Raw genomic sequence first — 13,172 nt, 5'->3', positions numbered from 1 at the left:
CTCTCTCTCTCTCTCTCTCTCTCTCTCTCTCTCTAATAGCCTGCCACCACAGGAGGTAATTTGGTGTCTCATGTGATTAAAAAAAGGATGACTTGGTTTGCCAATTCACTGACTTTTGTTAAACCAGAACATAAAATGTTAAATCTGGTTGCAGAAAAGAAATAATTAGTAATAGCAGTATTGTATCTGTGTAATCTAAAGGCAAGCAATTCAATAAAAAACTAAAATGTTTGCAGGCCACATTTTTTCTTACACAGTGAAAATGCCCTTAAAGGAGAATAAAAAGATACATTCTTAAGTGAATGTCATTGAGAAGGTAGTACTGCTAATTTAACGCCCCCAGTTGTCAATACCTGAACATTGCTGTGAAGCAGCAACACAGAGGCAGCATTTTAATGTTCCGTCATGAGACCAGATGAAAGCCTATCCAGAATTTGGGTGGCCTAACACTACAGGCCTTACTCATTTAAAGCCATTCCTCTCTCCCAGACATTTTCTCCCCCACCATCACCATACAGAGAACTGGGGGATACCGCTGACGTTCCAGGCTTTAACCCTGGCTTCACTACTTACTCAGCAGATCTGACCTCAGCTTCCTCACCTAGAAAATGGGGAGTGTGATCCTGGCCCCAACCACTGTACAGAGATGTCAAAAGAGCAAATTAAGCAATGAATGTGGCAGCGCTTTAAAAGAAATATGTATTCAGCATAGAGGGAAAATGTTGAGTATAAATGAGAAATTCAAAACTAAATACAGATCATTTTGATTAAAAAAATTACAATTAGTGAAAAGTGTATGAAGGATAAGATTACTTAAGTGAGTACTGGTATTAGGTACTGTAAAACAGACTAAATGTCCCAGTCCTTTCCTTTAATAAAGTGTTTTGGTAGTTATAAAATTATTATTAATTACTATTAATAGCTTTGGTTGTTATAAATTACTGTCTATACAAATGTGTTTTCAATTTGGTTTTATGACCATTCAGTTACATAAAAGATCATTTGAAAAGGACAACAGGGGCTTTGATGTTCAATATTATCCTAATAATAATTCAACACAATTAGGGATCACACCTAATTTATGGGTATACATTGGTACATGATTATTATTTTTCCTGATCAAAAACATTAAATCTATGCAATGAGTGCTCCATCGATCTGAGGCACGAGAATAAATTATTTCATATTTTGGTGTAGATTGCTAAGTCAAAAGGTGCTTCATTTGACATTACTTGTAATAGAAAAGGGTGGTTTTGCTACAAAAGCCAGAAAAATAAAGACCATTTTTATAACTACTCAAATTATTGGTCAAGTTTTTAAAAAGCATTTTCTAAAATTTCCTAGTAGTAATAGCAATAATATCATGGAGACTTTAAATTAATTAAAATTGTTTTTAAATTTAAGTGCTCAAATTAGCTCAGCACTATTAACACACTTGAAAGGCAAACTAATATGAGCATATTTTAATGTCTGCTGCTTTATGGTAAGGATATGTAAGGGTTTATATTCACAGAATATGTTAACACTTAAAAACCCTTTTTAATTGTGAGAACTACAGTGGTTGTATGCAAAGAAGAACAAAAATTACGGGACCTGCAATAATTAGAGTATAGACACCGTCTTTTTTTTTTTCTTTTCTATGAAGGAAGTATGTCTCCTTTGGCATTTGCCCTAACTTTTATACAAATTCAAAGGACTATTCAGTAGATAGCAAGTGTTATATAGCCCACTAATGTAAATTGTGTCTACTTGTTCTGCTTTCTGTAACACTGAGATAGAAACTGTAAGGCAGAAAATTACTTTCTTCTATATGTTCAGTGAATCACTCTAAAACAGCATGTGAGATTTTCCACTGAAACACTGTTCTACTCTAAGCTTAGGAAATAAACAGAGAAGGCTTCTTTATCAACAACAAAAAAAATGGTTGAAGATATTAAATGTATCTGATTCCAAAATTACCAAATTACTCTGAAAGTCTTCTCTCTTACTTTCCAAGCGAAATATCAGAATTGTATTAGCTTACAATTCTCATTAGAAGTCTAGTTTAAAATACACTAACATTTGCTACTATATCCTACAGAAGTCCCCTCACAAAATATTGTCTATCGGTCATCCTAAATGAGGTCACGCAGCAGTGAGTACTTGATGAATTTCAGCGGCGGATTGTCTTTAATGGCATCGGTAAACTAGATCTCATGTATATTTTTGCAACCTTCTACACACAGTAATTTGAACACTTAAAATGTGCCATAATAAATGTACACTGGCTATGTAGGAGAATGTTATTTAAGGATGATGTATCACGATGTCTGTAGCTTACTTTAAGATGATTCAGTGGAGAAAAAAATGTATATACAAATAGCCATAGATATAGGGAGAGAGAGACAGAAAGCAAATATGGCTTGTATTATAGATGATGTGTATATGGATATTCATTGTACTATTCTTTCAACATTTTTGTATGTTTGAAAAATTTACGTTTTAAAATATTTTAAAATGAGATTGCTACACCTTACTGGTTGGTCCTTAAAAGTAGATTTAAAGAGTTTAATTATTAAAACATAAAGAGAAGCAAGACTGTTCATTTTTCTAGAAATGACTTTTCACAGTTTATTGTGTGTTCCACATTTTCAATCTTCTTCACATTCAGCACTAATGTTTTCCATCTGAACTGGCTGTGAATAACTAACACTACTAATTAAACAAACTCGAGGACATACAAATTCAAGAAAATTACTTTGGTTTTACACAGTATGCTCTTTTCCACTCTCCATACTTTCTGGACTTTCCCCACATTCACTGTTACTAGACACTAGCTCCATTCACCTCTCCTCTTGAAAATAATCAGGGAGCAGGGCCTGTCATACTTAACACTTATTTCAAACCTCTTACTTAACATACTTAACACAAACCTCATGGGCACTCAAAGTTTATAAGAAAGATTTTTTTTTTTTTTAAGCTAACAGGGTATGTGTGTCTTATAGAAAGTCACGAGCTGGTCGGCTTTTTTTTTTTTTTTTTTTCCTGTTTTGGGGTTCTTTTTTTGGCGGGGGGAGCTATACAAGCTTCAGTGAACCTCAAGGACCCAGCGAAAAACTAAGAAAAAATTTTAAATTTAATCATAATGTCTTCTCCCTTTCTTCTCCAGATTTCCAGAACACCAACATTTTGTGCAGTGGTCAGACAAAAGCCAGTAAAAACACCACCTGCCTCTAAAATTCCTACAATCACTGTCGCAGCCGCTTATTAAAACAAGGTAACTGAACATTTCTATTCATCGTTACTTTTGTTAGATAATAATGACTAATTTTTCTAGGCATATTTTAACTTCAACAATAAATTTACCACCAGGAACTTAGAAAAATGAGTTGCTGGGACAGTGTATAGAGAATAGTGGGCCTGTGCCCTTTAAAATGGTCACTTTCATGAAAAACAAAAGTGGCATGAGGAAATGTTCTAGCTGAAAGAGACTTAGCGAAATAGAAAGCTGAATGCAATGTGTGATCCTGGATTGGATCCTGGACCTTAAAAAAAATAATAGAAATTTTTCTACAAAGGACATTATTGAGACAACTGGAGAAATTTGAATAAGGTATGCATATTGGATAATAGTATTATATTTGTGTTAAAGTTCTTGCTTTTCATAATTCTACTGTGGTTATATGAGTGAATGTCCTTGTTCTTAGGAAACACACACTTCAGCTTTTAGAGGCAAAAGAGCATGATGGCTGTACTTACTCTCAAATAGTTCATAAAAAGATAGTAATATTTGTGCATGTATATGTACATGTGTATGTATTTGGAGGGGGAAAGGGAAGGAAGGGAGAGATTGGGAATGCCAAAGCATAGTGGCAGAATGCTAACCACTGGTGAAAATCTGGGTGAAGGCTATACAGGGGTGCTTTATACTTTCTTACATCTTTTCCAAAAGTATAAAATTATTTCAAAATGAATTTTTAAAAAAATACTTCAAATAAATTCCTAGATTTGCCCAATTAAAAAAAAATGAGTTTCTGATGAATGTAGCTTCCACCAAAATGCCACGCCTTCATTTGACCAATGACTACTTAAAATTCTCTCTACTTTCATGACATGAAAACCCCTTCACAAAGTATGCTATTAAACTGTCTAAATTTGGAAAACATCTGGCCTGTCAAGTTATTTGGGGGGGCGCTTGTGGTTTTAAGTGTATTGTTTGAGGTGGTGTATTTGGAAAGAATTCACTTATCATTCTCAGGCTTCATAGAGAACTAGCCCTGAAAACAAATGTATGTGGTAGTTCACTGCTACCATAGAGAATCAATAGCCATCTATTTAATTTGCTAAGACAATGTAAATTAGTAACTTCCAGCCAGATGTGTGATATACACATCAAACAAACTGCAACCTGTTCGTTATGAAAATCTTGTCAACACACACAGAGCCACTTGATGACATTCCATCTAAGGCAGTTTCCACATTTGCAGCTATAAAAATTGTCCTAAGAATTTTTGTACAAAGAATTGGAGCTGAGCCTCATAAAAGGGTAATCAATTTCAGCTTTTCAACTTGTGTGCTTCTGTGTGTTTATTTCTACTTTCATTCAGAGGTATAAAACATTCAGGAAAATGTGTGCGATGTTATTTTTCCCTCTGTAAATCATTTATCCTCATTACATCTTTTTAATCTGATGTAGAGTTGGGAGCCTAATCCTGCAGCTCTGAAGAAGTGTGTAGAGTGAAGAATGACAGAGTCAACAGAAGAAAGAAAGTACACTTATCCCCTGGAAAACAAAACAGAATATTTCAAAATGACTCTAAACATAAATTAAGTTTACCCATTGGGAGGTCTAACTTGCATTCTGATCATTTATATGGGGCTGTGTGACTATATACCTGCTGTTTGATAAAAAATGATTATAACCACAGGCACCCACCATAGAACAGAGTGTATGTATAATGCTCGTGATGTCTCAGACATACAAAGCACCTTCTTAAAGAATGTCCGTTTCCTTTCCATGGTGAGCAGACATAATTTTTCACTCTTTAATACTTCTACTCCACAGAGTGGCTTATTTTATGAATTATGTTTTGCCATTTTCTCTTACGTTTATTTTAACAATATGAAAAACTGCATTCATAAAATAGATGGTTTTGTTTCATGGTACCCCAAATACTGGTATGTTTTCTGCTCTCCGTTAAAATCCACAGCTCTCTTGCTATTACAAGAACCTAACAGTATTTGTTTTAATACCACTTACTAAAAGGAAAGAAATAAAAAGGTTCTTCTTAATAACCAGCTATTATTCTTGAATACTGAATCCTCATTTAAACCAAATTCATTTTCCAAGCCTACTGAATTAAATTTTCTTATTAAACAGGGCACAGAGTAAATAATCTTATTGCCAAGCATAATATTTCCAACTACTACATTTTTAATTTGTTAATTTAAAAGAACGTGAAATGAATCTACTCCTCATGGCCAATAGTGCAGTCTTATTCCAAATAGCACCCTTTAACCAACTTCCTAATGTCAAAGTAGCATTTCTACTAAGTGCCCTGGTGTGTCAATGCTTCCAAAGTAAATAACTGCTGAGGTAACCTAAAATCACAAGAATTTCAACCTCTACCAAAAAGAAAAAAGAAAAAAAAAAAAGGTAACTCTGCACACAAAAGGGTTCTTCATAAAGGCTTCAACCCCAAGCAATTTTATTTTCACAAACATTATACAGAACAGAACGTGCTTTCTTCACGAGGGGCACACCAGGACACGTGGTCAGCCTGCAGGGCCACACCGCTAACCAGAAATGATTATCGTTTCTAGAAAGAGTAAGGCTCCAATGCAGCCACCGAGGCCGCCCAGCCAGCCGCGCCCGCAGGTGGCACCGCGAGGCCGGCTCCTCACGCAGCGAGGATACTGCACAACAAGCCGGGCCTGGGCGTCCGCCAAGACTTGCAGTCTTAGCTCAGGTCGGGTCCCTTTGCCTTCTGGAGGTTAAAGTTAGACCCTCCTGGTCACTTAAACCCCCTTTGTGGTTCAAGGAAGGAATCACTCTCTCAGAACTCTTAACTTTGATTGGAGACTCTGGTTAAAATTAAGAACTTCAAACCCAGCTTTGAAAAAGTGAAACAGATGTCCTGTTTATTAACTATAAACGGCTCCGTACGTGGGACCCTCCTCTCCCTCTCTTTCCTGCCGCATTGTTTTATTTAATGCAGAGTTAGATTAAAAGGTTAAAAGAGAGCGAGTAGAAAGCAAATATGGACTGTGGATGGGAAAAGTCCTAAATCTTCCTCTAGAACGTAAGAAAGTCTCTTCATAGCGGCGGAAGTGCTGGAGCTGCCCCTCAGCCAGCGCTCAGGGTCAAAACCGGCGTCCCCGCGGACCCCAGTCTCACCTAACACGGCCATGCCCACCACCTGCACCCTCGTGGAAACCAGGGTCGCCTGCAGTGGGCAAAGGGGTCCCAGACTTGCACTCACGTGAGGACATAGTTGACGCTGACGATACAGTGCGGCCTGGACGAGCGGCTGTTGTGCACGATGGTCGCATAGCTCTGCACCCACACCCAGCCGCCGTGCTTCGCCAGGAACCGGTAGTACTTGGTGGTCACCTGCCCCTTTACCAGCACTGATGGAGAGACACAAGGCAGCTGATAGTGAACGGACCCTCTCCTGAACCGGTCCAAATGTAATCCCTGGCGGTGGGAGGGCGGGTCCCCCGTGAGCCCTGATAACTGCTCCCAGGTCAGGAGAGAGAGAACGTTCCTAAAGGAACCGACTGTCCTGTTTATTTGCATCGAGTGCTCCGGTCCCTCACGGTTAGCAAGGAGGGCAACACCTAAAGTTGGGGGATTCCCGGCACTCGATGTTCTACCTACGGAAGGGAGGGTCTGGGCCGCTCAACTCCGATGCTCACGTTCCCTGTCTCGGAGATTAAACTCAAAGCAAAGCTGTATCCAAAGCTGAAGCGAGTCAACGCGCGTGAGCCAAGTGGCCGAGCCTCGGTTTCCGCTTCCATCTTAGTGGGGGAGGGGGGCGGCTACAATAGGAGAACAAGACCCCTCCTGGGAGAACTTCACTCAGAAACTCAGAGGCTCTCCCTCGGCCTGTGTGAGGGCCCGCAGATGAGGAGGGAAATGAGGTGGGACGGGTGCTGGGGCAGGCGCCCGCAGGGCCTCTCCTACCATCCCCCCACCCCTCCCCCCACCGTCCTCCGCCCCGGGCCGGGCAGCGTGGCGCCTTACGCAGGTGGTGGGCGCAGCGCAGGTGGAAGGTGTCGCAGCCGTGCACGTGGTGGTACAGGGTCTTCTCAATCAGGTCCTGAGGCTCGTACCCCGTCAGCTCCGCCACTCTGCGGAGAGCAACCCCGGCGGGATGAGCGCGGGCTGCTGGGCCGTCCCCGCCCTCGACAGCCGCCTCAGCGCTGGGCGCCCACCCTCACTTTATAGGGCCCTGTCAGTCGCCTCATCTGCAAAATGGGCTCACAAGGTAGACGAGGAGCTCTCAGTGACTGAGTGGGGGCCGCCCTCCCTCTAGGGGTGACCCCTTCCCGCCCTGACCGCCTACCTGGAGTCCAGGAAGATGAGCTTCATATCCAGGCTGGCGCGGAACATGAACATGTTGCTGTGCAGCTTGATCTCCGTGACGGCGCTGGGAGGCAGCGAGTGGCCCACGGCCACCAGGCCCACGTTCTGGTAGCAGCCGTCGAAGGGGGACATGTCCAGGCTGTACTGGCGGATCTTCAGGTAGCCGCTGCAGTGAATGACCTGAGGCGGACGGCGGAGGGCGGGAGACTCAGCCACAGCCAGGAAACATCCAAAAAGGGGGTGAAGGGATTGAAACATTTGGAGACGCTCCTCGGCCACAAACGCCTGTGGGCCACGCCCGCGCATTGAAGTGTCCAAAGTTATTGGGGCTCCAACGTGTCTCAAGGGAACGACTGTACTGCCCCAGTGAGCTCAGTTGGGAGCTGAGGAAAATGCAGAGGCCTGAGCCCGGTCAACCCTAATGCGTCCGGATCGCGAAGTGGGGCCCTGGAACCTGCATTCTGATCATGTTTAGTGCTTATTAAACAAGAAAAACTTGGATTCCGGCTAAAGCGCTGGTTCTTAACCTCTGGCAGGGGAGGGGGCAGAATCTGACGCTGTGAGTAAACTCTACGAATCCACTGAAGTTACCGACCGTTTCAGACGCTTTACACACCCCTAAGGCCCATTGCGTGTCCCAGGTTAAGACCCCCAGCGGCCAGGCAGCGCCCGGACCCAGTGAGACGTAGGCAATCTTAAAACGTAGTCCCCAGGTGCTCGCGAAGTTTAATGGCCCTGACGGTGCGCCCGGCGCTGTGACGCGTGCGGGGCACTGTGGTCCCGGCGGCCTGAACCTCCCTCCCACGCCGCCGCACGCGCCTCTGGTCCTGCCCCGTTAACCTGCACCAGGCTCGGTGGCCGCGGCCGCCACGGGGCGTGGATTTCTCCTCTCAGCCACGCACCTTGTAGCCGCCGCAGGTGAGGCCCGCGTTCCTCTTGGCCAAGACGCACTTCATCCTCAGGAAGAAGGAGCGCTCGATCTCGTACTCTGGAGAGAGGAGCGGACGGAGGCGCAGGACGTGAGGCCGGCGGCGCGGCGCCATGTCCTTGCCACGGCTAACGGAGGAAGAGCTACCAGGGACTGCGATGGGCCGGAGTGTCGCCGGCGCGCGTCCACCTTACCCTGGACGAAGTGAGAGTGGTAGGGCTGGTGGGCAGTGAGCACCGCCGTCATCTCGTCGTGGTCCGCAGGGTGGATGTATTCGTAAATGCTGTTCCCGGTCAGCTCTACCTGTAAAGAGGGGGGTATCACCGTCTCCGAGGAGGTGGGATGCCCCACGGAGGGTCCGGAAGATTGAGCCGGAGGTCTGCAGGGCTATGAGGACAGGAGCCACAGCTCTGGAGTCGGTCCTGAGTTCTAATTCCAGTTCTGCTGCCTGCTACCTATTGCAACCTATCTAAGCCTCAGTTTCCTTATCTATGAGAGGAAAGAATAATAATAGTAATTCAAGTAGTAATAGTAGTAGCTTCCTGGCAATGTTCTGGTGAAGACATCACAACATGAGTATGTAACCACCTCCCATGATCTTTGGCTTATGGTAGCAGCTCAAAAAGGTAGCCATTGTTTGGGCTTGGGGTGGATGCTAAAGGATAAGTAGAGAAAGAGGGAGATCCAGACCTCCTGCCAGCTGAGATGTTTCCAGTCCCAGAAACACCTATAAAAGCTTTGGGAAAGCCCCACCCCAACCCTACCTCCAGCCTCCAGCCCTGGCTGTAAACATTGAAGGCTGGAGGTGTGGACCACTCACCTACCTGAGAAAGACCCAGGTGGACTGAGGCTGTCTCCGAGATGTACATGATCTTCCCATCTGGGGCCACCACAAAGATGAAGCCATCCAAGGTCTGGGGAGACAGAAACCATTGAATGGGGAGCCCTCTGGGCCATCGAGAGAAACTGGGGGGGGGGGTACAGAAGTTAAGAGATGTTCTGCCAGAAGTGCAGAGTGATGGAGTAGACAGGGCCTGGCAGGAAATAGGGCAAAGAAAACCAGCCACAAGAGTGTCTCTTTTGTTCATCCCAACTTTGTAAGCATGGGACATGCGGCCCCCTAGGAGAGACTCTAGGAAGTGGTGGACAAGGCTACTGCCCTCCAAGACTGAGGGTTCACCAAAATGGACAAAGCAGACATATCTGGAACATACACAAACATTCTGGGGGGGGGGGGAATCACAGCCTGGGATAAGAGGGGGGTTAGGTTCTTGGGGTGATGGTCACTGAGCAAACCAGAAGGTTCCTGTGTCAGTCTTGGAGAGTTTCAGAGTGGGACATTCTATAATGGAAAGAGGGCTAGCAGGGTTTGGAAAATAGTAGGCACTGGGAGATGTGGAAGGGCTGGCAGTTTGAAAAGTTTGTAGATAGAAGGCAGCTGGCCAGTGGCTCTGGAAAGAGTCCAGGAGAGGGGGATTTAGGAGATGGGAGGCTTTCCCGGCAGCAAGTCCATAGAGTGGTGCTACAGTGTGTATGTGTGTGTTTACATTGATGCATCAAACTGGCAGGTTCTCCATGAAGAAAAGTCTTAGATTTTGACTGTTCCTTTATCTCTGTGAATGAGGCTTCAGTCCAGGCAGTGAAGCATAAGGATGAGTCAGATCCTGCTCTCAAGGATCTGGAAGTCCAAAAGGGACAACTGGCCTAAAGACAGATATAATGAACATACAGCTGAATAGACAGTGCTGTGAGGGCCTGGAGACTGAGTGGCCAGAGGCCTGGGGGAGAACCAGAGTGGCTTTAGGAGAGCTGTTTGAGCAGAGCCTTGAAAAGGAAGCTTGAACATGAGAAGGGAGGACGGGCATCCTAGGCAGAAGGAATGGCGTATGGAAAGCAGGGACTGGGGGTGGAGGGTGGATCTGGTGTATTCAGGTTTGATGAGTTTGGTGTACCAGAGATGAGGCTGAGGGACTACACTGGTGCTGGATTTTTGGAGAGTTTGAGATGTCAGTCTGTGGAATTTGGAGATGCTCCTGCAGGCATCAGATTCCAACAGAGGTTTCTAAGCAGGGAAATAGCATGCTTAGATGTGGTTTTTTTGCTTTTGTATTTTTTCTCCTGGAAGAATGTGGACAGTGATCTATAGGAGGAAAGAGTGGAAGTGAGGAGATCAGAGATGGTCAAAGCTGAACTTGGGTGGTCACAAGGAAGACGAGATGGGGGAAGAGTCTAAGTCAAAGGTGGTCTGGCTGTTGTGGAATTTGTGGTGGCAGAAAGAGAAGCTGAGACTGACTTCAAGATCACTGAAAATTTAGGGAGGCCTGGTGAGTTTTTGTATGAGTGGAAGTCTAGAAGAAGGAGATAATGAATTCTTGTCTTAGGTATGCTAAACTTCAGGTATATGCAGATTTCCATTTGGATGTGTCCAGTTGGCAGTAGGAAATAAAGGTCTGGCTCTCAGGAGGGGTGTCTAGACAAGAAACCAGTGGGGTCATGCAAATGAGAGGAAAGGAGTTGAAGTGGTGGTGTTGGTTGAGGTTGAGATAACCCAGGAAGCTGTGAGAGGAGAAACAGAGCTGGAACCTTGGGGGGAATGCCGGCATTTACAACCAGACAGTAGTGGGAAAACCTAGAAAAGCAGGCAGAGAGGGAGAAGAATCCAGGAAATTGTGCTACTTTAGAGACCCACGGAGAGGCAGAATGTCAAGTAAGCAGTGTCACCTCCATCCAGTCTTTGCCCAAATGTCACCTTCCCAGTGAGGTCCTCTGCAACCATCCCCATTTAAAACGGCACCACTCAAACACGGCTCGCCTCCTTCACCTTCTTTTTCTCCATGGCATCTACACCACCTGTCATACCATGCTGTGCACCTGTGTGGATTTGCAAGGCTGCTCTCCTCAGAATGTCAGCTCCATGAGGGCAGGGCTTTCTGTCTGGCATACAGTTGGGCCTCCTATGTTTGTGGAATGAACATGGTCAGGTGTGATAAGAGATGAGCATCTTATGCTGGATATCAAAATATTGTGAAGCCTGTGCAGAGCACACCAGCTGTGAGAGATGCCAGAGTGCAAGCGGTGTGGGAGTGAGGGGGGCAGAGTAAGCAATGGAAATTAGGAGGATCATTAAGTCCTACAAGGAGTTTGGGATGAACACTAGGAAAAAGACTGGGCAAGAACTAGAAGAGGTGAAGGACTGTTTGGGTTTTGCTCTCTTGTTTACGTTGATGAGGAAAGTTAGCTGGGAATATGGAGAGCTTTGGGTGGGGGGTCAGTTGTTGAGAGACAACTGATGAAAGACAACTTTCTCTCCCCTGAGAAAGGGGAGAAACAGAATCGTTTTAGTTAAATTTGGAGGCATGGAGGCCAGGCCTGGGAGGGAATGCTCACACAGGGCCTCTCTTTGCTCTATGAAACTAAAATCTCTTTGGGCCTCTGGGATTGAAGGAGGCACAGGGTAGTGATGGGACAGGAGAGGCCACGGCACTCCTGCCATGAGATGCTTCTCATGTCTGGTCCAGGAGGGAGACGGGCTCAGAGACCCCAATCCGATGCTGCTCAGGTTTGAGGCTCCCACGGGAGGAGCCCGTGGTGGACTTGAATAATAAGAATAAGGGGGTGCAGGGTGGGATAAAAGTGTCAAGCCTAAAAATGCCCCCGGAAGTTTTACTATTTTAAATATTTGCTAGGCGACTTACGCGGGCAACGGGCAATTTAAAACGGTGTACACTGCAAAGAGCGCGGTAATGGGCGCCACCACATTGGATAAACTCATTACTCAGGGAGGTGTATGTGAGTACGCGCGAGGCCCGGGCAGGCCTGGGGTGAGGGCGCGTGGAGAGAGAGGAGGGATCCCGGGGGCTACAGGGAGGTGGTGAAACGAGTTGCGGACGCAGCTGGATCCGGGACATGTGGACTTAAAGCACTGACGGGCATTTCTACCAGATTCCCGTTATTTCCTGGATAAATTCTTCATTTGGGACGGTTTTGCAGCCCGGCCTCGGCAGCTTGGCCTCTGGTTCCCTCTGCTGAATGGCGTCAGATGGCGCCCCCTCCCTCCGTTCAGCCGTCCTGATTCGGGCCTTACCGGGCTCCCTTCCAAACCCAACGCGCCGACTGTCACCTCGAGAGGCGCCTTCCACACCCAGCGAGGTTAAGAGCTAAACATTTTAACTCTACAAGGAGTCGTAAGGGCTGCGAAACGGCCACCTCTGGACGGGATCCCATTTGCCGGGAAACAAGAATCCTGGCTCGGGGGCCGGCACCCGGGCCCTCGAAGCACGTGCGCCGCCGGGAGGCCCAAGTCAGTACCTGGAGCAGGTGGGAGCCCAGTTCGCGGCCTACGTTGTCCAGGGGGCTGGTCCTGCTCGAGTGGCCCCACGCTTCGCCGAGCCCTGTGGAGACACAAAGACACCCTTAAAAGACGCACTCCGACCCGGCTGGCAGTTTGAAACGTTTCGCGGTTTTGTCACCCAGGCAAGCTTGCACACACGACCCGATACCACCGGGGCTCCCTCCCCACCTAGACCGCAGGGACGCGAAAGGGTAAATGACGGCTCTGCCCGCTCAGCTTCTAACAGGTTTAACAGAAGTGAGACTCCCTCTCTGCTCGACCAGCCTGGGCTTCTCAGGAAGGGCAGGGTCCTGGCTGAGCGCTCCTACCCCGCCCCCCCCCCCCCC

General features: G+C 46.1%; 1 protein-coding gene across 1 annotated transcript in view; it reads right to left on the bottom strand.

Annotated features, from left to right (window-relative positions):
- Nucleotides 1-13,172, bottom strand: part of SIM1 (SIM bHLH transcription factor 1) — a 69,466-nt gene that overhangs the window by 46,234 nt on the left and 10,060 nt on the right. Inside the window, exons 2-8 of the mRNA XM_007469887.1 lie at nt 12,804-12,886; nt 9,320-9,409; nt 8,690-8,798; nt 8,470-8,555; nt 7,548-7,747; nt 7,226-7,332; nt 6,462-6,609 (exon numbers count right to left, since the gene is read on the bottom strand). Coding sequence (XP_007469949.1) covers nt 6,462-6,609; nt 7,226-7,332; nt 7,548-7,747; nt 8,470-8,555; nt 8,690-8,798; nt 9,320-9,409; nt 12,804-12,886 — 823 coding nt within the window. The remainder of the gene's footprint in view (nt 1-6,461; nt 6,610-7,225; nt 7,333-7,547; nt 7,748-8,469; nt 8,556-8,689; nt 8,799-9,319; nt 9,410-12,803; nt 12,887-13,172) is intronic.

Source organism: Lipotes vexillifer, unplaced genomic scaffold, assembly GCF_000442215.2.
Source record: "Lipotes vexillifer unplaced genomic scaffold, Lipotes_vexillifer_v1.1 scaffold2083, whole genome shotgun sequence".
Classification (NCBI taxonomy): Eukaryota; Metazoa; Chordata; class Mammalia; order Artiodactyla; family Lipotidae; genus Lipotes; species Lipotes vexillifer.
Note: the sequence above shows the minus strand (reverse complement) of the source record. Positions and strands in the feature narration are given on the sequence as shown.